Source organism: Nipponia nippon, unplaced genomic scaffold, assembly GCF_047370975.1.
Source record: "Nipponia nippon isolate SJK-2023a ecotype South Korea unplaced genomic scaffold, ASM4737097v1 scaffold_5, whole genome shotgun sequence".
NCBI lineage: Eukaryota > Metazoa > Chordata > Aves > Pelecaniformes > Threskiornithidae > Nipponia > Nipponia nippon.
This window is the reverse complement of record NW_028262369.1, coordinates 89,939,527-89,963,879: the sequence shown is the minus strand read 5'-3', so window position 1 is coordinate 89,963,879 and position 24,353 is coordinate 89,939,527. Positions and strand designations below refer to the sequence as shown.

General features: G+C 43.0%; 1 protein-coding gene across 2 annotated transcripts; it reads left to right on the top strand.

Annotated features, from left to right (window-relative positions):
* Positions 1–488: 488 nt before the first annotated feature.
* Positions 489–23,169, top strand: PARP14 (poly(ADP-ribose) polymerase family member 14). Of its 2 annotated transcripts, XM_087730333.1 has the most exons (18): positions 489–727; positions 1,798–1,937; positions 2,029–2,062; positions 4,298–4,558; positions 5,170–5,406; positions 6,474–8,779; positions 10,909–11,145; positions 11,406–11,627; positions 12,082–12,145; positions 13,107–13,256; positions 13,940–14,002; positions 15,457–15,624; positions 16,898–17,104; positions 17,193–17,801; positions 18,379–18,524; positions 19,854–20,028; positions 21,657–21,846; positions 22,160–23,169. In XM_087730333.1, the coding sequence occupies exons 1-18, from the start codon at positions 529–531 to the stop codon at positions 22,173–22,175; spliced, it is 5,424 nt and encodes a 1,807-aa protein (XP_087586459.1). In that variant the 5' UTR covers positions 489–528; the 3' UTR covers positions 22,176–23,169. The 2 variants fall into 2 exon arrangements, with proteins under 2 accessions (XP_087586459.1, XP_087586458.1); XM_087730332.1 differs by having other exon boundaries at positions 21,657–23,169.
* The last annotated feature ends 1,184 nt before the right edge of the window (positions 23,170–24,353 follow it).

The following is a 24,353-nucleotide window of genomic DNA, read 5'->3' as shown; positions in this document are numbered from 1 at the left end:
GAAACCTGTAGCACTGGGCTCTGCGCAGGGGATGAGGGAAAGACGCTGCTTCTCCAGATGAGTTTATTATAATCGAAAGACAAGGGAGGAGATGGAAGAGTACAAGGAGACCTTATTCCTCCAGCAGTGCGATGGGCTTCCAGCTCCCAGCACGGGCAGGGAGAGGACATTTGGTAACATGGAGGGAGCGCCTGAGGCAGCTTTGGGTGTTTTCAGAAACTCTGGCGGGAAAAGGAGCGTAAGGGCGTAGGTGTGAAGCTGGGACCGGGGGTCCGGGGAGCCGGTGAGGAGAAGCCGGCCGGGGACAGCTGCGTCGCGACAGACGGCAGCGGAGGAGGCGGGAGAGGCGGGGGCCCCGTCCTGGCGCAGCGCCCGCCTCGGCCCTCGCTCCTCGCTCCTGCTCCTCCGCCAGCCCCGGGCCCCGCCGGCTGCCGGGAAAGGCCGCGGCCGCCCCGCCCCGCCCCGCCGCGCCGGGAAACGAAAGCGAAAGGCAGCGGGGACGGGGGCTGGGAGAGAAGCCGGGCGGCCATGGCGGGGCAGCGGCCGGCCGCCTTCCCGCTGCTGGTGCGCGGCGACTGGGGCGCCGCCGAGCCGCCGCCCGCCCTGAGGAAGAAGCTGCTCTGCTACTTCCAGAGCCAGAAGCGCTCGGGCGGCGGCGAGTGCGAGCTGCGGGCCGCCCCCGGCACCGGCAGCGGGAGCCTCCTCGTCTGCTTCGCCCAGCCCGAGGGTGAGCGGCCGGGGCGCGGGCCAGGGTGAGGGGGTCCGGCGGGGGCCGGGCCGCTGGGTCCGGGGGTCGCCGCGGCCGAGGGCTGCCCGCCATCCCGCGGGCGGAGGGCCCGCAGGCGGGTGAGTCTGCCGGCTCCCTGCGGAGCGAGCCTGCGGTGAGTTAACGCACAAGTCGTAACCTTCTGCCGGTTAAAACATAGACACTGACCGAAGTATTGCACGTGATGTCATATATACTGCCTAGTATGTAATATACAAATCTATAGTATGTAATATGTCATATGCATCCCGTAATATGCAATATAGGATAATGTGTGTTTGCTTACATATATGCTTAAATTCGGTGCTTAGTACTAGCCTCTAGATTGCATTTTGAATAACTCTGGGCTATAATTTGATACATGTATCCTACCAGGGATATAGACATATATATTAATTTTGATGCACGGTAGTATTCTCTAGATTGCACTTGGAATAATAAAGCTTATGTCACTGTAACTTATTATATATTGTAGTTACAGATATATATTAAAATATGACACATATAACGTGCATGTATTTGTATAAACTTGCAGCAAGGTGGAAAGCATTTAGCGGCAGTTGTGTTAAATGTATACATATACATGCATGTACATGTGTGTGCATAAACACATACATATATATACTTCTCTTTTTCTGCCTTATCATGCTTCCCAGCTGCTGACTCGCCTAGCGGGTAAGTTCGGCCTCAAGCCATTTTCCTGGCTGGAAGAGGGTGTCCAAGGCGGGGGGCCGGTACCGGGACCCTCGTGCTGCAGCCCCAGCGCGGGGCTGCCTGCTGGACACCAGCCAGCAAACGCGTGGTGGAGCTTCGCTTCCCATCTCTAGTATTTTTTTTTTTGTGGAAATAATATCCTCTGCTGTTCTTCCATTTCTTTTCCAGAAGAAAGCCTCGTGTGTGCTGTGTTAGCGTTACAAGTTTAAAGCTCTTTCATTTTATGGGACGGTATAGTGTAATCGTGGAAAAGTGCTATGTAATCTAAAGTTGTATTTCTATTCAGATTGTCACTGAGGTGTTTTGGTTTTCTTTAGTGAAGAAGCGAGTTCTTGAGAGAGAGTCTCATAAGCTGCACTTGGGAGAAAAAGGAGAACTGAGGTTGACTGTCACAGAACCTGAAACAGCACTAGCTGCTGAAGAGGAGGCATTTAAAGAAAAATTAGTTCCCACAAAGGTGAAAAAAAATTTTAATCCTAACCAGAGCCTTGAAATAGTGGTGAGAGTATCAAATAAGTCACTGATATTTTGCTTTCATTTTATTTTAGGCTCTGGATGCCACGAGCAATCTTCAAACAGAAGGTAAAATGTTATCCATCACTCTGTGTGCTGATTTTTCATAAAACAAAAATGTTGGTGCTTTTCTCCACACACAGCTCCAGTTCTGTGGGGAGCTGTGCTGGAAGTTTCCGAGTTTGGCAGCCAGACGTGGGTGATACAGGGAGAGATGTCTGGCCAGCAACACCGTAGACTTGATCACCAAGAATGGAGTTCACCTTGCCAGACTTACACCACGTGCCTGGTTTTAGCTTCTGAAATATCGCTTTTAATCAGAGGAGCATCTCCAGAGAGGGATTTAGTTCCCTTATCGTGCATAACTGCTCTAAGATAAGATCTGTATAGAAACACCTAGATTGAAGGTCTTAATCCCAGGCCTGGTGCCTCTGTGCTCCCTACAGTTAGGAGGGTCGGTAAAGGCAAGTGGTTCATCTCCCTAGTACCTCCGTGACTTTGGTTAGGTCCTCTTTCGGCAATATTCTGCTAAGCTTCATGATTCAAAAAGCGATCTAGAAAACATTACTGCACAGCCAAATATACCCATATCCGTGAAGAGTAAATTCTCAGCCCCAAGACAGACCCGTTAATCAGGAAGTTCTTCAGTGATTACCGCCGTATCTTTTCCTCGCTGTATGAAGTCTTGTTCAGTGCCGTTTTGTGTGGTTTTCCTCCTTTCAAAATTAGGTACTCAAAAGTTGTCATCTACTATTTTTTAGTTATACTGGAGAGGACCCTGAAAATCTCCAGATGCTGCTTTTAATCGCTTTGTTGGGTCAGCCTAGCTTTTGGTTTTCGCTTTTTCATACTTTCTTCATTAGACACAGCGGAGCAGATGATTGAAGCTGGCAATCTAAAAATTAACAACTAGTGTCTGTAGAGCTATGGCTTCTGCTATGATTTCTTTTGTTTTCTTCTTGCCAGGCTTACGCTGGTTGGCCTTGAAAAGCAGCTGTCTTCTGTAAATGTTATGGGTTTGGTATCAGTTGTTGTACCTCAGGAGAGCTCGTAAGCCCGGCGAGCGGGCAGAGCCAGCCTGTTTGTGCTGCCGCCTGCTCCAGCCTTCCCGCCCCGCGCCTCCATCTCTCTCCTTTGGGCTGCTCCCACAGCCGGCCTGTTGGGCGCTGCCCCAGGATTTAGGGATTTTTGGGTATTCTTGAGGAAAAGCAAGCAGAGACCTTACCCCCACACCCCGCCTCAGGTGTACAACTGCTCCGCCGAGCTCCTCTCCCCTCAGTCGTACCTGTCCTCTGCCGCGGCCAGAGATGGTGGCCCTGGAGGTTTACACTGAGGGCAGTGAGCACCAGGGTTTCATTCGGTGCTCATCTCCCCGCCATGGTGCAGGGATGTGCTGGTTTACCAAACTGAGAGGGGCTTATGCTTGTGTTTGTTGGGGCAAGGCGGGGAGAGCCGCCTTTGTTTGAGTGTGGCCATCTTGAGCACCCTGGGGTGCCTGTTGGCCTGTGCCAGTCCCCTGCCACGTTGCAGTTCTCTGTGGCCGCCATTTTCCACGACTTGTTGGACAGTTGTGTCTCCACATACCTGACTGACACTTTCAGTTTGCTCAGGCACGCAGAGGAGCATGTTGCTCCTGTTAGGAGGTTCTCTCCTGCCTCCACCCTCATCTGTCTGCAAAGCTGGAGATGTGCCTTCCTCCAGCAGCCACTGGACTTCTGGGGTACTTGGTGGCACCCCCGTTATATTTTCTATCCACAAAATTTTGTTGCACGCCCACCAGCCTTCTTTGCACGTGGGTCCTTTGGTGCTGTCATGCTGCACTGATGGCACGGCACAGTGGTCATCAGGAGGCTTTGCATCGAGTCGTGCAGATCCACTGGTGGCCTATGGTGCCTGCGGATGTCCCGAGCTCTGTTCGGGCTTGTTATGCCTGCACCCAGGCTAAGAAACAGGTGCAGAGGCTGCAGGGTCTCTCACAACCCTTACCAATGCCTGAGCAGCTGTGGCCAATTATCTCAATGGATTTTATTTTATTTTATTTTATTTATGTCTCTGACCCGGAGGCCTTGGACTTGTTTACTCATGACTATTTTTGTGCCACCAAAGAAGCTGCCTGCAGCCCTGCAGAATATCACATCTGGGCTGTTCTGGATCCCAAAATGTCCCTGGGTACCCTGCAGAATTTGATTGGTTAGATGATCTCTTTTCTGGGGAAAGGAAAGGAGAGAAAGGGTAAGCAAAATCTGCTTATTCCAGGAAACGTGTACCAATATATCATGTGGCTTATTTCTCTTTCTGTTGAAGATGATGCAGAAGCCTTGCAGAAAGCAGAGAGTTTTGTTCCAAACAGTGAACTCCAGGAGGAAGCCGGCTCTGCAGAGAACATCACAGAAAAGTCTGCAGAGACCTCGCCTTCGGTGGTGTTTGAAAACATACAAGGATGCAGTCCAAAATGCTTACGTATGCTGTTGGAGAACATCAGCGGCCTGACAGTAGATGATGACTTCACTGTGGAAGTGATACCCGAAATAAATGTTGCCGTAGCTACCTTTATAAAAAGTATCGGTAAGACAGGATGAACGTCATCATTCATTGCCATGTATGTGCATGAATAACAGCTTTTAGAGCTTGATTCCTCTCCCGTTAGTGATTCAGACAGTTTTAAAAAAGTACCTGGACTGTAGTCTCTCAAGAAAGATGCAAGTCTTATATACAGCTCCATGAAAATGCCTGTGATGCAAATGTTACACTGAAAAAAGAAAATTGTGGCATCTTCATTAATTGAATTGGATGAGAATGTTTCGTTGCCTCTATCTTATTTTGGGTTGGTTAGAGAAGAATTAGAAGCGCACTGAGTGTGGAGATGAGTTCTGCAAATTGATGAAGTATATAAAGTCTCCATTTGAGAAGAAAGTGACACAGTGAGAAGTGCTTAGTTTATACAAGAGATGAATAAGAGGGGAACAGAGACGTAGTGGTAGTGAATAGCAGAGAGTAACATGGCTGTGTGCATTTCCCCGTTCTTATTACAACACAGAGTTATTTGGCACCAAAGACAGTTTTGCTCCAAATACAAAGAGCAGTAGACTCGGCTCATTTCTCTGCCAGAAGTGATAGCCAGGGCTGATAATGACCCAGGAAAACACGGTCAGTTCATACTGCTCTTCTCTTTACAGATACTGAAGAATTTGTCAAAAAGTGTTCACAAAACAAGAGAATTAAAAAATTCAAAGTCACTGCCAGGCTTCTTGAATTGACCCAGAGCATCAAGGCTGAAAACATACCGGCCAGCGTTTCCACAGACTACATCACCGTTTACTTTGAGAGCGCACGGAACGGGGGCGGGCCGGTGTCAGACGTCCAGCTCTTCCCTGAGGAGAACTCGGCCATCATTACTTTCTGTGATCGCAAAGGTAACGCTGTCCTTCGCCTGACCAAAGTGCTCCCAGGCAGAGGGCCTGAAAGAAAATTACTGCAATCTGGGCACTAGAGAAGCCTGACTTGCTGTTGCTAAAGCCAGTGTGCACTGTCCCGTTCTTGGGAAGTGCTCTGGATTTAGAAATACTGCTGCATGTCTAGGGTTTCAGAACCTCTGTTTTTTTATGTTGCCAGAGGTTCAGCTGAATACCTGCTTTGTGCATGGGTTTTTCCCACTGATGTTTTCTCCCCATTTACAGAGGTTTTTATCTGCAATGCAACGTTAATTGTACTTACAGGTAGAGGAAGCAGGATCTGTCAATGACTTCAGCTTTCACAGCTCTCAGAAACTAATTAAGGTCAAATATCTTCATTATCAGGGAAGAATAGAGCTGAAGAGCAATCTTGTTACTATCCCTTGTGTTGAATCACTGTCCCGTTTTCGTGCTAGTGCAACCTCTGGTAAATATATCTGTGTCCTGAGTCTCCTGGCTTAGTAAATTATTAATTAAAGATATCTGTCAGGTGATTGTTTTTCTTCTGACTCTCACAATTTGCTTGAGAATATTTTGTACGTTAAGTTAGCATGTAATTTGGATCATTGTAATGTGATTTTAAGTCCCTGTCAATGTTATAATTCCTTTCCTTTGTCTGTTCCAACTGAAATGATAAAAAAAAAAAAAAAACAACAAACCAAAACACCAAAACTAAAAATGTACTGGCACAAAGAGTTTTATTTTAAGTTGAGAGTAAGGAGCATTTCATAGTAGCACCTTGATATGGCCCTGCTCTCTGGTGAGGTTTCCTTAGGAAATGAGAGCAGGGTGTAGCTGTACAGGCAAATACAGGCACAAGCATATTTACCAAACTAGTTGGAGCCAAACCTCTTATCTTGTCTCCTACAGAGTGGTTTGGAAATCAGAAAGACATAAAAATAGATCTTTCAAGTGGGGAAAAAAAAAAAGTTATTTTATTCAATGTAATAGTTCTAAGAACAGAGTCATTTGCTTGATTTGAAGTTAATGACATATGTGTGTTTGTATGTATGTGTGCTAACTTTTAGATCTGAACACTGTTTTGGAAAAGCAGCATTTACTGGAACAGACACCAATTTCTGTGCATCCGTATTACCGCTCCCTGGGAACAGCTCTCTATGGCGAAGAAAGACCAACTAACAAGATGCCAGACCCCGTTGGGATACCACTGGATCCGTACGTCTGGCAGTTTTTACAAAGGCAGGCTAAACTGATCCAAGACATAAACCAGGAAATGGCAGTTTGCCATTGTGAGCTAAAATGGCCACAGACAGACTGTGCACACCCAGAAATTATGCTGTGCCCGTCGCCATCTCTCTCCGAGCAGAAAAAGCCAATGATTAAGTTGATCAAGACATGGAAGCAAGATGCTTCTACTGAGTTCTCGCGTATCGTGTCCCGTTACATAGCTATAAAATGTAAAGTAAATTCGGTCGATTGGGAAGACGTGAAAAACAGATTGGTGAAAGATGTTTCTTTGATCATAACTGATATTTCTGAGGAGATGGTGGTGATTGCAGGCAACAGAGCAGCAGTGGACAGTGCAGAGAAAGAAGTGAGAGAACGCATGGAAAAAGCCATGAAGCAAAGTGAAAGGGAAAAACAAAGCATAGAAATTTCTGTGTCAGTGATCCCAGGGAAGTATGCCATTCTGCACAATGCTGGGCTAGAAGAGAATATTCGCAAAGACTATCCGTGCTTAAAGATCTCTTATGATGACACAAAAAAAACTGTTCAGTTGTGTGGGTTACCCACAGAAGTATATAAAATCAAAGCTGACTTACTGGAAAAGGTATTGAACATGCCATGTACATCACTTACCATTGATCCCCATGTTTTCCACTATCTACAGCGTGTAGATAATAAAACAGTGTCAGAGATGTTATTCACTAGGAAAAAAATTAATGCTTTTTATGAGCTTGAGGATGATGCTGTGTTGCTATTTGGAGATGGTCCCAAAGACCTTTTAGAAGCAGAAAAGCAAATAAAGACAGACTTAGAATATGAGTGCATCAATGTGGAGGATGGTGAGGTCATTAAAAAGGAGCAGTGGAGGTGTCTTCTTGCCTCCTTGCATAAGAAGTACAATTCTGCCCAGGAAACCGTAGTCATTGATGAACCTGTTGGAAAAGAAAATAAAGTGATTATTGCTGGCTTTTTAAAGGCCGTAACAGAAGTTTATCAGAAACTTAATGATTTTATAGATAGAAACACACACGTGGAAAAAGTAATCCCAGCTAAGTCGGTGGTGGTAGTGCAGTTTGTAGAGAAGGAAAAATCTGGTGTTTGTCTTGAATTGAGGAAGAAAGGTGTGACAATACGTTTTGACACCAAGACACCGTGTATTTCCCTGAGTGGCCCAAGAGCAGAAGTGCCAAAAGCAGTCACCACATTTGAAAAAATTCTCTCATCCCTTTACTTGAAAAATGTGCCAATTGATAAACCAGGAGCCAAAGAGTTCTTCACTGAGAGGAAAGATTCTTGTGTTTTTGAGGCAAAGCAGAAATTTAACTGTTTGATTAGGCTGAAAGAAGAAGAAGAACAACAACAACAACAGAAGAGTGAAAAAGTTGGTGATAAAGAGAAAGGAAAGCTCTACTACAAGAAAATGCTGCCAGGTGGAGTTGTAGTAGCAGTGTATAAAGGTAACTTGTGCACTCGTCTGGTTGACGTTATGCTAAATGCTACTAACGAAGAGTTAAAACACAGCGGTGGCCTTGCTGAGGCACTGTTAAAAGCGGCTGGTCCAGAGCTACAACAGGAGTGCGACGAGCTGGTGAGGAAGAACGGGAGTTTGCAGCCTGGGTGCGCGGTCATCACGGGTGCTGGGAAGCTGCCCTGCAAGAATGTCATTCATGCTGTCGGGCCCAGGTGGAGGAAGGATGAAGCAGAAAAGTGCGTGTACTTGTTAAGAAAGACAGTGAAGAAAAGTCTACAACTAGCCGAAACATACAATCTTCGTTCTATAGCTCTGCCCGCTACAAGTGGAGGGATTTTTGGCTTCCCACTGGACCTGTATGTGAATTCGATTGTATCCTCCATTAAGGAGACCTTGGAAGAATCCATGGGGGACAGCAGCTTGAAGGAGGTTCATCTTGTGGGTGATGTGGAAGAAACAGTTCAGGTTCTGAGTGAGACAGTAAAAAAAGCGTTTACAGCCAAATCATCCTCCCCGATGCTGCCTATGCCACAATTGGAAAACCTTAAGCTAAGAGAAAGCCAGAAGGAGAAGAGAAGAGAGGTTCTGCAGATGACTAGAGATGATCTGCGAACGGTTACAACAAATGAAGGACTTCGCATCCGAGTAGAGGAGAAAAGCGTTCAGGAAGCCACGGTAGGTCTTTAATTTTCCACCTCCTCTCTAACTTGATGTGAAGATCTTCTTTAAATTTAAATAGAAAAGGAAGGACAGTAGGTTATGTTGTTTTACAAGGCAATTGCTATGTAAGGAAACAATGGCTATGATGTGCTAGCTAAACAAGGATGCAAGCTTGCAAAATTGATGGATTTCAGGTTGGGATCTGTCGCTCTGCAGCCATTTCTAGTGGGCAGCTGTGAATTTCGGGATGTTTTGTCCCCAGCTAGGTTTTATTTGTTCTCCAGATCTAAGGTCAACATGTAAAACAGTTTGCTTTTTTTCTAAAAGGGAAATATTAAAATACTTTCTAGAAGTATTTATATGATCTGTAGCTATCTTGGTTGGATATTACAGGAAATCAGCACCTGTCTGGGCTGCTGTTGTGAGTCATGCTAACAGGAAGGATACAGCTTATTTTTTTTAGTTCCATTCTCTTTGGATGGATTAAAGACACAGTCTATGAAGAAGTTACTGGGCTCTAAAAAAGCGACCCCACAGAAGAGTGCATGCTTAGATTGTTTTGCCAAAGTCTAGACCCGATTCCACTTACTTTTCCCCCATTTTCTTTTTTCATTCTTTTTGCTAACAGAGTTTAACTACTGCTCATCTAGACCATCAAGACTCAAGTTACGCTTCTGACGTAGTTTCTTTCCCTTATGTCTTTTTCTTCAGTGATGCAAACTGCATCTTGATAAATCTCTCTTTTTCAACACCCCCAGATTTTTATACTTCGGGAGTTTAAAATCTCCCTAAATTATAATTATTATTGTTGTTTCAATATTAGTTGCTTCAGTTGTCATTTTGGTGCCTGTAAAAGCCTATTCCAATAGAAGAGCAATACTAGATGTAGAAAAACCTCAATATGACACAGATTTAAAATACTTTTTAATTAAAAACATCTCCAGTGGAAAGAAGCAAAGCAAACACCAGACTTTGGGGCTCTGTCTGTTTCACTTCATGAGAGCACAACAACCTCCCTTCACCTCGTTTTGGTGCATGAGGTGCTGCTTTTCTGACAAAGGCGTAGACGATCCCACGTCAGTGAAAAGGAGAAAAGGGACATTAAGCTTTCTACATTACGTGTACCTTATACGATACATGTATTTTTGCATCCTGTGATGATGCTAGAGAAGAAGGAGCAATACTGCAGCAGTTCTTCCCACTCTACTCAGCGCTTGTCAGGCCACTCCTGGAATACTGTGTACAGTTCTGGTCCCCGTTATACAAAAAAGATGTGGACAGGCTGGAGAGGGTCCAGAGAAGGGCCACCAAGATGATCGAGGGTCTGGGAAGCCTGCCGTAGGAGGATAGGCTGAGAGAGCTGGGCTTGTTCAGCCTTGAGAAAAGGAGGCTTAGAGGTGATCTCATCACCATGTACCAGTACTTAAAGGGAAGAGACAAAGAAGATGGAGACTCTCTTTTTACAAGGAGTCGCATGGTGAGGACAAGGGGTAATGGGTACAAGTTACTCCCAGGGAGATTCCGATTGGACACGAGAGGTAAATTTTTCACAATGAGAACAGTCAATCATTGGAATAATCTCCCCAGGGAAGTGGTTGACTCTGCTACACTGGACAGATTTAAGACTCAGCTGAACAGGGTGCTGGGCCATCTCGTCTAGACTGTGCTCTTGCCTAGAAAGGTTGGACCAGATGATCCTCGAGGTCCCTTCCAACCTGGTATTCTACAATTCTATGACGCTTCACAAGGAAATGTAGGAAAGGCTGGGTCTGGGGAGAGGGGATGAGGCAGACTGCAGAGGTTGGGTTTATTTCACCTGCCCAGACATTGGTGTCTGCTTGGGACGAGGTGAGTCACAGCCTTACCTCCACTGAGGGCTTGACAGTGATGGATGGATGGATAACCTGCTTGCACACAGATAGACACCTGTGGTGTTGGTACTCACAGGGGGTCTGATGCTGCCTACCATAGGTTTCCTACAAGTCCAGGAATACTCAGTATGCAGAAGCTGTGCTGAAAACCAGGTTATTTCTCCGTTGGCATCTTGTTTTTTGTGCTGTGCATTGCTTTGGTAGTGCTATTACTCTCTGCATATTTTTACTTGAAGTCTGGCTATAGATATTTTTGTTGTAATTTTGTTGCAGACGGATGTTATCGTCAACAGCGTTGGCACCGATCTGAAATTTGGTGTGGGGCCTCTTTGCAAAGCCTTGCTGGAAAAGGCTGGACCAGCGCTCCAAGTAGAGTTTGACAAAGAAAAACAAAGACAGGTTGCTGGTCAAGGGAGTGTGCTCTGCACCAGTGGATGTGGTTTGTCCTGCAAGTCTGTGCTTCATGCCATAATGCCCTTGTGCGATGGAGCTAAAGGGCAGACCCTGAAGGTACATTTTAATTATTTAAAAAAAAATTGATTTTGAAAACAGATTTATTTGGGATCCTATCCTGAAGTTTCAGGGTTTAAAATAGTTAGCTGAGATGACTCAACTCCATTTACTTCTGTTTGAGTGACCTTAGAGATGCCTTGGTGCGTAGAGAGCTTTTTCTCATATCAGCATAGTCTTTATGGAACTAATAATAAATGATGCCTTTCTTTTTTTTTTTTAAAAAAAAAAAAAAAAAGGATCTTTGCTGTGTTTTACAGACCCTAGAAGATATAATCAATTCCTGCTTGAAGAAAACTGAAGAACTTGGACTGAATTCGATCACTTTCCCAGCTATTGGAACTGGAGGATTTGGATTTCCTAAAACCGTTGTTTCTAAGTTAATGTTTGATGTGGTATTCAAGTTCAGTAGTAGTCGCACTCAGAAGACTCTTCAGGAAGTTCATTTTCTCTTGCATCCAAGAGATAAGGAAAACATTCAGGTAGTTCTTCTCAGGACAAAGCCATCTATGTTATATACTGGTCTAGTTATGCCTTAACAATATATTTTAGTTACATTGCTTTCTTAAGGGAATAATTTAGCACTTTCTTACTGCTGTGGGCCCGGTGACAGTGGGATGTCTCTCCAGTGTCTCATTCGGTGTCTCTGAAATATAAACTCTCAGCAAGCACAAGCTGCAGACAAAATTGGACTCGCTGCTGGCACTGTAAACACCTGTAGATGCTCACTCATCTTTTGACAGAGGAGTTCTGGCAACGTTAAGGCAGTATCTGTTATCACACTGAGGCTTCCACTGTTATTAATGATACCTAAACATGACTGTAAAATGTGTCAGATGGCACAGCAAGAGCTACATGACTAATTATATATATTATAGAAATATTCGGTGTATAAACTCTGAAACACTATCTTTGGTACCTTTTTTCTCTTCTTAGGCTTTTACCACTGAACTGGAATGTAGGGTAGCTGGAAGTTGCAGTGCTGCAGCACCACAGTCAAGTAAGTTGTGTAGGGGCAGGAGGTGGGACACGGGGGAGAATGTAAATACTGTAACGTGGTTCTATATGTATTAGGAAACAGGCGAAATGTCATCAAGACACAGAGCATTTTTTTTTCCTCCTAATGGACTGGCATTCCTAAACTCCATTTGTAAAAATCTTAAAGAGGAACTTCTTTTGTTGAGGGCATGCTGATGTCTTAGTGAGGCCAGTCTTATCACATGGAAGAGGATATCCTGGTGGGAAAACTGTTAGTTTGTCCTGCTCAAAGGGTATAAGGACTTGGTATCACTTTGCCAAACAAGCCATAAATAACATGTATTTCTGTACCTTTAATCTCCTACATAGAGATATACAGAATGGATAATTGCCTTTCCATTTATTAATTGATGGTAGTGTGACACAATAGCAAAAACATATGAGTGAACGGTATCAATGGTAGAGGCTTATTCATAAGAATATATAGCTCTTTCTTCTCAGTTGCTGTGAGTATCAGTGAGATGAAGTTAAGAGTGTGCAGGTAAAATATGAATTAGGTAAGTTTAGACTAGAGGTAAGGAACAGTTCTGTGAGGGTAAAGATGAAATAACTTACACAAGTGGTGTGATCTCCATTACTGGCAATGCTTAAGCTGGATACTCCATTTCTTGTAAGAGTTAATTCAGGAAGCTCTGTTACAGAGCTGGACGGATCACACAACCCCAAGAGTACTGTCTGAATTTATATTGCATGAATTTACAGGAATAGAAATGGTTTCACTTCCACAATATTTAAATGGGAAGAATACTGCACCTTCCTGCTTTCAGAAGTGGAATAAAGAGAAAGGCAGAGACTCTCTAGGTCCATCAAACTGATCTAGAGCGTATTCCTCAAAAGGATGAGTTGAAGTTTCCATCAATGGAAGAGAATAATACCCCAGACTAGAGGAGAAATGTTTTAAGCTGGTTTTCTTTCCCTTGCAGGTTTCATTAGTCCTGTTTCAACTGAAGTACTGGGAGTTTATGAAATGCAGATTGGTTCCGTTACGCTCCAAGTAATTAGTGGAGATATTACCAAAGAGGATACAGAAGTTATTGTAAACATATCAAATTCCACGTTTAATTCCACATCAGGTATTGTATTGAATAGGTAGCTCTTCAGTGATGAATTTGTGCTAGTTTTTAGAAGGGGGGAGGGGAAAGAATTGTCCATATGTGAAACTTTTATGAAGTATTTTTCAGATGAGAGTGAGTTGTGATTAGTCAGGAAATAGAACTTAAGCAGGGTTTTTACATGTCCTGAATATTCCATTTAGTTTCCAAACTACTCAAACAAAAGGCATCTGACCAGATATTTCTTGTTTAAAAACAAAAATGCTTAAATCAAAGGGAATTTTTAGATCAAATATAATTCTGCAAAACTGCTCTTGTCCTAGTATGTTCCACTGTAAGCCAAAGCCCTGGTTAAGTAAATTGACCTGTAAGAAGCAGAGGATTCTTTGGTGACATTGTGAATTGCAAGCATGAAGGACATCAAATATAATTTGAAGCAATTGGAGTTTGGTGAGGGGCATACTATTGGCTGGTGAAATGATGAAATAGGAGTTATTCTTAATGATTTCTAATCAATAATGAAGGCAATGTTCTCTTTGCAGCCAGTACAGTGCATCACGGAGGCCACTTAGGGGAACTGGCAAGGTTTTGCACTTTGTGGGATCTTGCCCTATGAGAATTTGGGGTGTTTCTTGGGCATAGTTTTGAGTAGGAATAGCTAAATTGACTTAATGAACGCATATGCTTTTCTTGTATAATTTAAGGGGTCTTCAGAGCAATCATGGATGCTGCTGGTTCCCAGATAGAAGGAGAATGTACTCAATACGGTATGTGAAAGCATACTATTTTGTTTGAATAATTTTTTTTTTTTGTTCTCTCTGAAAACTTAAAGTTGTTTTATAATTCTCTACTCTGATGGTATAATTATTTTACCTGAAAAAATAGCTTTCACTTCTAGGAGTTCTGAAAAGTCCTGTTGTTGTGACATCTGCTTTGAGAATTTTTCTTTTCACAACTGAACAGACGATGGATACAGTTTTCTGATGCTAATAAATGCTTGGAAATGAATGTAATTTGTTCTTTACCCCTGAAATTACTCGTGCACGTTCCTTACATCAGAACAGAAACAGTCCCATTGACCTGAGCATAATTTTTAAGCTCACCTATTGTCAGCTACAGGACAGCTAGAGTTTTGAAACTGAACAAAGTGGTGGAAGACTGTCCTTTGGTGTAAGCACGTGGAGGACTGGCTTTTAAAAGCTAATAGCAAATCTGGGCTTATATTCACAAAGACATAATTCTTTTTATTGAAATAATGTAACTCTGCTTATCACCCTGATCATGAGTTCGTCTGTAGACTGCATTCTGCCAGACCAGTAAAGCACTAAAATCCCAGCTCACTGTGGCTGATTCCTACGAGCACAGGAAGGAACACATTCTGGTTGCAAAAATAAAATGTTCCTGCTCTGAGTCCAGAAGTTAACTTTCAAGATGGAGTTTCCTGGATATTTTTCCCAGCTTTTGGCTCTGCAGGCTCTCCCCGTTTATCATCCTGATCTCAGCGCATGCAGAGCATCTTAAAATCAGTTGTTACCTTTGTGACCAGTGAAGTGGTATGTAACTCTCTGTTCATCAGTCCATTCATCCTCAACATATGAGGTGTTTGTAATCCATTTTGAGGTGTTTGTAATCAAGTGTGAGTGCTCTGAAAAAGCACAAACATCTTTTTAAAGATTCATTACCACAGTTCTAAGATCAGTTGGTCATTATCTTAATGATATTATTTTAACCATTTAGCTCTTCTGCAGAATAAGAGTTTGAAGTTTCAAGGAATAAGGGGCATAAGAAAGGATTTCTCATATAACTGAATTGTGCACATTCTATTGGCATGCTTTTAAATAAAAGTGAGCTGTATATTCAGCTCATATTCAATGAGAATTCTCATTGAATTCTCAATTCTCATATTCAAGAATTCAACATAAATTCTTAAGTTGTACTTAATAGCAAACTACTTTGTAGGCGAGATCTTGGGAAATTAGAAAACGTCCAATTACTGGAATTGCTTTCTCAAAGAAATTCTGCAATCAGAATATTTACAGAGAAAACTGGAATCAACTAAAAGCAGGATAATATAGCTCACAGTGGATTTCTTTCCACTTTTTCCAATTCCCTTCTAGTGTGCATTACTCCAGTGTACGCTAGCATCAATACAACCAGCTGTCTTATCAGAAGAGATAGCCACTTTGAAAATGTTATGTCTCCTTTATCTTCTCTCTTCCAGCTGGACAGTGTCAAAGTGGCTTTATTACTACAGAAGGTGGAAACCTGTTGTGCAGTAAAATCATCCACTTGATTCACAATAGCAACATAAAGAGTCAGGTCTCCAAAGTCCTTCACGAGTGTGAGCTAAGGATGTACACATCTGTCGCCTTCCCAGCAATTGGAACAGGTTTGCTTTTTCTTGGGAAAGCGATGAGGGCTGTGCTGGGGATAGTTCAGAAACTGGGACGAAGTTAAGACCTCTGATATGGATAATAGTAGACTTGTACAAGTAAATGGTGATTTGTGAAAGCTCATTGTGGTCAGTTCGGACACCACTCATCCACTTCAAAAATGCTGCTTTTTTAAAAGTATAAATATTACAGTCAGTATTGATTGAGCAAGAACACCTAAAGAAAAGGTATTGCTCCATAAAAGACATTCTGCCCCAAAACAGACTGTGTATCTCAGCTGGCCACCTTGCACCTTTCTTCAAACTTCCCATCGACCTTGCTTTGGGATTTCAGCTCCACAGAAGGGCTGGGGTTGGGGTTTGTAGGTGAAGAAAGCTGGAGTTGTCCTGAGACCAAAACCTTGCCTGGCTGACTATGGAAATTGTGGGCTGGGTACAGAATACCTGCAGTTTACACCTTTTATAGGTCGTCTTTCAGCCTACCTGCTCCAGCGTAGGGCTAGAGGCAGGCTAGCTTATTTGGCTTATGCTTCTGGTAAGTTTGGAAAGTGGGGCTTGAAGAAAGCAGGGTATCCTTCTCAGACCAAGGCTCCCCTTGACTGGAAAAAGAAATTGCAAGTTGGTCTTTGCTCAGCGTGCCAGATTAGGGTAGGAGCTGGTGCGTGGGTCAGTGCTTGGACTCCACAATAATAGTTACGGCAGGTCCCCTGGACTGCCAACATCATCTGCATGCTGGTGTCATGAGGGCTCTCCAAGGGATGCCACGGCTGAAATTGGCAGGGGTCCCACCAATGTTTTGGGATAAGCTTTCGGTTGCACTTCAGGCTTGTTGTAGGGGAACGAGAGCAGTTGTTTTGAGCTTGATGTTCCTGTTTGTATGTTGAAATACACTGTAGGCTTGTGCCAAAATCTTCCGCTGATTTTGATTTGGTTTGACTTTGGTAGGCAGTTTAAAGATGGGGATAGAGTTAGTGATGTGTGGGTTTAAAAATATCAGGGGGATGCTAAGGCTGAAGTGCTTGTTGGAGCCTCAAAGTAAACAGGGGGAGAATCCCAGAAGGGCTTCCCGGGTCTGTGTAGGGTGTCAACTCCTGGAGCTCGCAGGCTTAGGTGTAAAGCTGAGGTTAAGCCTGGGGCTTTGGCCAGAAAGTGTAATGGGGGAGGAGAGAGGGACACCAGTCTGTATGAGCTGGGGACATGGTCTCTGTTTTCTGGATGCTGCCTTGATTTAAGTACTGTTCACTGATGCATGCCTTTAATTTTCATTTAGGTCAGGCAGGACAGAGTCCAGCAAAGGTAGCTGATAACATGTTGGATGCTATAGTGGAATTTGCAAGCAGAAGATCAGTACAGCATTTGAAAAAAATTAAGATCGTCATCTTCCAGACACACATGCTCAGAGACTTTTATGAAAGCATGAAGAAAAGAAAAAATTCAGATTCATCCACAACAGATTCGTGGATGTCTCTGTTTAAATGTAAGTAAGCGGGTTTTCCATGTGCATGGGCACATAAAACTAAAGCTCTTTTATTTAAAACTAATAATTAACATATATTTCTTCACAGCACTTTTTTGGGGCAAAAAACAACCCACTGAGAAGATAAAGCCTGTGGTTTTGGAGACGAAAGTTGATTTAGCCACATTTCAAATTTGTGGAGAAAGCCAAAAAGATGTGGATGCAACTGAGTCCTGGATAAAGAATTTGATTTTAAAGGAACAGCTTGAAAACAGTATTTCAGATGAGTTAATTGAAAAATTTGATGAGAGGCAAATTGACGCTTTGGCAGATCTCCAGAGAAGAAAACATGTTACCATTCAGCTTGAAAATAAACTTTCCCCCCCTTGCGTTAAAATTTCTGGTATTAGCAGGGATGTCTGGTTTGTTTCTACGGAAGTTCAAAAAATGATCCAAAAAATTAAGGATTTTGAAGAAGAACAATCCAAGGCAGAACTTGTTTATAACCTGGTAGAATGGAGGTATCAAGGAAGCAATGATAGCTTTGTTGCTTTTGATAAACTGACAAATATGCAGCTGGAGGATGCCAAAATAACTAAAAAAACACATCTTCCTGTCAAAATTAAGAAGAAGAACTACACGGTGGATCTGAATACTCTACAGGCTACTGATGACCAAGGAAAAACTATAAACATTCAACGTGTGCCAAAGAATGAAGGTAAAATACAGCTTTGTTTAATAAAAAAAACCTTTAATATAGTCATCATTGAATGGTAATTCTGATAAATGCACACTCAGGTATTCTAAAGAACTGAACTATTCCGTGGCTTTTTTTCCTTTTTTTTTTTTTTTTTTTTTCCTTTTTCTCGCCCCGCCCCGGGTATGCCATCGCCAGCAGTTTTAATTTCATAACTAGTGGCAGGTACGACTGAAATCAGAACGTCTATTTTAAATACAAATATTATCCGTACGTATGTGACTAGTGAGCATAGATTTCATGCTCATTTCATAGATTTAAGTCTGACAAAGGAAGTGGTGTATGAAGAATGTGTAAAATTCTTCTGTGGTTTTCAAGCTTGTTTTAATTAGGTATTGGTATGGGGATAATTAGGCTAGAGAAAATGTAAAGTCTTAACACTGCATTACAGAGCCAGTGATAGATTGAAGAGAGAGAGTATTCTTGGAATAAAGTATTGTGTAAGGTACTGTCCTCGCAGCCCTACAGTTGGTTTGTAAGACGTGCCTACAAAACTGAGCTAGATATCTGTGATGATAATGCAATCTCTGTTTTGCAGATAAGCAGTCAATAGAGCTCCCTGTGCAGTGGGAAGACATGCAAGAGGAACGGGTCAAACTGGTGAATCTCAAGCCATCACATCAGGAATATCTGGACGTTCAGAACAAATTTAGGAAAACCTGTCCCAGCTTTGTCATAGAGAAGGTGAAATCCTGTGAGGGGGAAAAAAAAGTGAATTCTTGGGCTAAAAACATTAATACACTTTCTAAATATTTGTTTGTAAGGTGTCTGCAACCTCATACACCTTTCATATGTCAGTCTCCCCAGCACTGTACAGGGTGGGTATAAACGAAATCAAATTTCCTAAGAAAGAGCTGCCCTGCCATTTCTGCCTTCTAATAATGCAAAACCAGAGACCATCAGTCTTCAGGCTGACTCTATGTTCAACTAATGTGGTACTCACTAGTTAATGTGGTATTTCCAATTAGTAAATTCTATATTGAAATGGAAGCATGAGCAAACACATTCAAAATACGAAGGAAAACACAAAGTCCTTGCAGACTGGCCATAAAGCTTTTTACTATTTTACTACTTCGTCCCTGTCAGTCCTCGAGGTTTTCAGGCTAGAGTGTTGGTTTTAACCAAAGTGTCAAGATTTGATTCTGCTTATTGAAAAGGCTGCAACACAGTGCACAGAGATTTAATTGCCAGGGAGAAGATGGAATTATTCAGAATCAGGAGGAGCGATAAATAGGAGAAAATACAATGAAATTAAGAGTGAGAATATGTGTTTGAAAAATTTTCTTCCATCATGAGAGTCTACGAGCATGGTCACTAAGACACAAATAGAACAAAATATTAGTGTACAATGGAAAAAATCAGGTGATGACATGAAGTCTTTTTCCATTGAAAATGGAAAGCTGTTACAGCAATGCCTTTAGGATTATGCTTTGACACAGACACACTGTTTCCCCTGAGCTATATTCACATTGTTGGCATAGGGAGCCAGCAACACCTATCCTCCCACCAATTTATTTTTATATAGGAGTTTCTTACGGGTTGCTAAGCTACACAGTAAAGGAAGTAATTTTGACTTCCAAGCTGAGATCTAGAAGAGAAACTTAAATTCAACGTAATGCTATCGCTACAGTCTACCCTTTAGTGAGAAAATCATCAGTAAAGATGATTAGGATGTACAGAAGGCATCTTACATCATTGCCTCTAGCAGTGGTACAACAGCCTACTTCTAAAAATGACAATGCGCAGCTACCATGATTGCCTGTGTACCTGGTATACTAGGCAAGACAAATGTATGCCAAAAATTACCAAGCTTGAAAATCTCTTGTAAGCTACTTTGGTTTCCGATTTTTCAGGGAGCTCATGTATTCAGTTCCCCGACCCAAGCCACACGCTAACAGGGCATAGTGAAAACTACTGTCATTCTTCCAGTTTGGTTTGGTTTTAATGCTTTCCTGCCATGATAAATATTGGTCCCAACCAGTATAAATATAGTTCTGTTTTGTAACTTTGCAGATTGAAAGAATACAAAATCCCTTCCTCTGGCAGACATACCAAATTAAGAAAATCTCTCTCTGTGCAAAGAACAAAAATCAAATTAATGAGAAGCTGCTATTTCATGGGACAGCTCCATCCTCATTGAGCATGATCAACTACAATGGATTTAATCGTGGGTTTGCTGGAAAGAATGGTGAGTCATTATCCAAAGCAGTTCATTTCCTAAACATGTATGAGATGCTAGGGAATGTCAATGTTATAGCGCTGTTGGCACAACATGAAGACTGAATAAAGTTGGAGAACAAAATAATAAACAACTCTGGAGCATAATCTATATAGACAGAGGAATTAACCTGTTCCGTTAATTCCTGTTGATGAATGCCACCATCTAGAGGGTATCAGAAGAAGCTCGCCCACTCTGAAATCAAGCCTGGGCAGCTTTTGAGAAATGTTTTGTATGATCTGCCTACAGAAAGGACCAAGGACTGCTGTTCAACATCCTCAGCCGAGATACCAACCACTAGCTGCTGGTATCTCCTCCCTTCTTAGACAAAGGCAGGTAGCAAAGCAGATACTTTTCCTGTTGCCTCCAAAGATAAAGATGGCACAAGCAATTGGAAGATCCCACTCCCCTACCATTTTTATGCAAATGAAATCAGTTGAAATTCATGAATTAATTCTTTCCCTTTAATAGTTGTTACGAATAACTATTAAATATTTGCACAAAGACTTTCTGCATTAGTTCAAAGATTGTTTTGTCCAGTTCCTCTAGTACAGTCATGTTATGTTTATTATTTGGTAGCATTCAAAGATGAAGGACAGGATCCAAAGAAGTGGAACTTGGGCTGAATTGAGGTGCCAGTCACTCTTAGAGGTCTTGCAACCTTACTTCAAAAGTCCTTACTTTCTGTTCTTAATGTTTTCTTCCTTAAGACATAATTTACATGCCTACAGCTGACTTGATTTTGAGAGAACTGGACAGCTTAACTCAGATCTAATTGACACTTCAGTGTGGTCTGGATCCAAAAGTAGACATTTCTCTGTCTGGATCCTCTAAAGGTACTTATGCTGATGTTTTCTTGAGAAAATGAAGCCCAACATACACAAAGTATATCAGGCTGCGCACAGATAGAAATGGCAGCCACCATTTCTTTTTAAAACATGACCAGAGGAGATGTAGTTTCGCTTTTCTGCTCTTTGGTAGTGCCAGGAGGTTGGATTTATTACTTGGGAAGCAAGAGCCCTAGATCCCCATGTCCTCTCTGCCTGTGGATATTGACATGCACCTCTCCGTATCCGTCATGATTTACTATAGGAAAGGCATGCTTCCCTTCTGTCAGGCTGGGTAGCCATACAAAAATATCCAAAGATCAGAGCAGCCAGATAGGAAGGACGTGTCTGGCCTGAACAGCTTTCTACCACTGTCAGAAAAAAGAAATCTGTCTCAAAGAAACGTGATTCCTCTAACTTTGTGCTGTGAAGTGTAACTAGAAAACTGTAATTACAATTATATAGTCACTTTAAGTTCAAAAGGCTCTGAAGATTTGCAATTTGATGGATTGCAGGCTAAACAACAAGGCTAAACAGAGAGGAACCCTTTTCCCCATAGGAAAGGGCAGTCAAAACCTGGGTGTTGATACTTACCCAACATCTAAGTGGATTCATATTCAATTCTGATACAAAAGGTTATTACTACAATTTGCTGTTTAAACTCTAACCAAATTTATAACTTCAGCAGAGTTAAAAAGAAAGGGGAGCTTTAGAGATTCTTAGGGGAATATGAACACTAACTATATTTGAAAATATTGTCTTTCCAAACAGCTGCGGTCATTGGAAATGGAACCTACTTTGCTGTTGATGCAAGTTATTCTGCTCAGGATACTTATTCCACACCAGATACGAACGGCAGAAAATACATGTACTTGGCTCGGGTCTTAACTGGGCAGTACTGTGCTGGGAGCAGAGGACTAATCACTCCACCATCCAAAAACCCAGCAGATCCTACTGACCTGTATGACAGCGTGGTTGATAATGTGGCTTGTCCAACAGTGTTTGTCATATTTAATGACATTCAGGCATATCCTGAATACCTCATTACTTTCAAAAGATAGAATATTCTTAATAGTCTGGAAAATTTTAGTGCCTTTTACATGTGGGAATTAGCAGGGCAATTCTTGATTCTTGTTTACATCTAGGTTTCTTAAATTAAGTGTTTGTTTATCTATCCATGTATTTACATATGTCTTCAAATTATCAACACAATGAGGCCAGGATAAGCAAATATTTTAGAACGTGCTATTTCAATACTGACATCTCAAATTCAGGTCTGCGGAGGTATAGGGAAGAACTGTGAGAAGCAGCCCTGACGTCTTCCTACGCAAGACAGAGGGGACTGGTAGGAGAGGGAGCTGCTCTGCCTTACCTGTGGCCTGAAGTAAAAAGGGTAAGGTAGGCTATTGCATCTATGCATATTCCTAGTTCCAGTATTCACCGTTGTCCTGGTTTCAGCTGGGATAAGGTTAATTGTCTTCCTAGTGGCTGGTATAGTGCTGTGTTTTGGATTTAGGATGAGAATAATGTCGGTAACACACTGACGTTTTGGTTGTTGCTGAGCAGTGCTTACCCTAAGTCAAGGACTTCTCATCATCTCATACTGCCCGGCCAGCGAGGAGCCTGGAGGTGCACAAGAAGCTGGGAGGGGACACAACCAGGACAGCTGGCCCAAACTGACCAAAGGGATATTCCATACCATATGGTGTTATGCTGAACAAAAAAACTGGGGGGGAGTTGGCTGGGGGAGGGAGTGCAGCCACTGTGGGGGAGCGAGCGAACGGCTGTGTTGTGTTCAGTGGCCTGCTGCATTAAACCACAACCACCTTAAAGCACCAAGCAGCTGGCTGCCTGTGAGGATTTATTTAAACCACTCTGTGTTGGAGGAGTAACCTCTCTTGCCAGTGGAGTTTTCAGTCATTCTCAGACATGTACTCACCCTTGTTGGTGCTAAGAGTCCCGAAGAAAAAAAATCCAATATTGAACATATACTTTGCATTCATTGTTTCACCTCCCCTTATGCTGTTGTGGCTCACTTTGTTATTCCCTAGGTATAAATTCCTATATTCATACCCATTGCTTACGGGCATTTTCTATGGTCCTCTGCATTGCATACATCCAACTTCCACGTACAAAGTCATTGTTTCTGGTTTAAAGTTCTGTGAAGCAAGTAAATAATGGCATTTGCACATCTTTGCAACCTGTACACTTAATTACAGTGATAATCTTACAACTGCCAGTCAAAAGCCATACACATGGGCTTTAATAAAAGTAGTTTCAGACAGCTATGTTGTATTTCTGAGTCGTTGTTTACACAAAGGAACACACTTGAAGCAGAAGTGTCGCTATACATTTGAATATCTTTATGTTACAGTGATGCTATAAATAGTGAGAAGCTGAAAAGACAGAAGACAAAATTGTTTTCGTGTATTGTCTGTGTGACAATTTGTGCGTACCGACTCCAGGTGAAATTGTTCTGCCATAGTCCAAAGGAGACCTGTGCTGCCAACAGCTGCCAGCATGTCTGAAAACCCTGCCGCGATGTTCCCATTGCCTGCAGAGGGGAAAAGTGCTTACGGCATCTGTAGGTGGCAATATAAAAAGTTGCTGCTCTTCACAGCAGCTGCCCATGCAATGCTTCAGATGAATGTCCTGCATAAATTCCCACTTAAAGCAAAACAAGAGTTTAACCCACTCCTGCTTTAACAGACTTTGCGCCCTGTGAAAAGGCGAGGACGCTTTTCTCCCTTCTCTGCTTTTTTTGGGCGCTTTTCTGTGTTGTGGAAACACCGCAGCAGCCAGAGGGACCGACGGTACCAGGCCTCCGCCGACTTCTCCCCCTGCTGTCGCCGAGCTGCGGGGTGAGCCGGGACACGCCGCCTTCCCTTTGCGAGGCCCTCGCTGCAACTGAATGCCTTGGAAAGCAGCAGGAGCTGCAAGATGAAGCGCTACAAAAACCCAGACAATTTTTATTCCCCATGGCGGTGGTAGAAGTTTCTTTACTAGTTTCTGTACTAGAAACTTGGGGATAACTCTGTTGTATGGTGTTTGTGGACTGAGAAGCTGGAAAAAGGCCGTGTTGCGCATGAAAAAGACTCGAGTGCTGGGATGGGTTGGCTGCAGCAGGACCTTTGCTTCCAGGCAGCGGGATTCCAGACTCATGGCCTGGAGCAAACTCCTCAAGGCGCAAGACTCCCAGGGACAAGGAGCTCTGCCTCGGGGAGAGAATGAGGGGCCTTGCTGAGCTGGAGACCTGGCACCCCAACCCAAAACTGGTTTTAGTAGTGGCAAGGCAACCAGAGCCCTGTGGGGTGCACTGAATCTCAGGCAGCCACGCGCTGCACAGCTCCCCACTGCACTGCATGGACCTACCTCAATCGCACCACGCTGCGCTGCACCTAACTGCGCTGCATGGCACCACGCAGCACTGCGTTGCCCTGCCTTGCTCTGCACAGGTCTGCGCTGCAG

Excerpts from the sequence above, each read along its gene's own strand:
- PARP14 (XM_087730332.1), top strand. The coding sequence starts at position 529 with ATGGCGGGGCAGCGGCCGGCCGCCTTCCCGCTGCTGGTGCGCGGCGAC. Across the intron at positions 4,559-5,169 it reads TACCTTTATAAAAAGTATCG|ATACTGAAGAATTTGTCAAA; the intron begins GTAAGACAGGAT and ends TTCTCTTTACAG. Across the intron at positions 17,105-17,192 it reads GTGGATGTCTCTGTTTAAAT|CACTTTTTTGGGGCAAAAAA; the intron begins GTAAGTAAGCGG and ends ATTTCTTCACAG.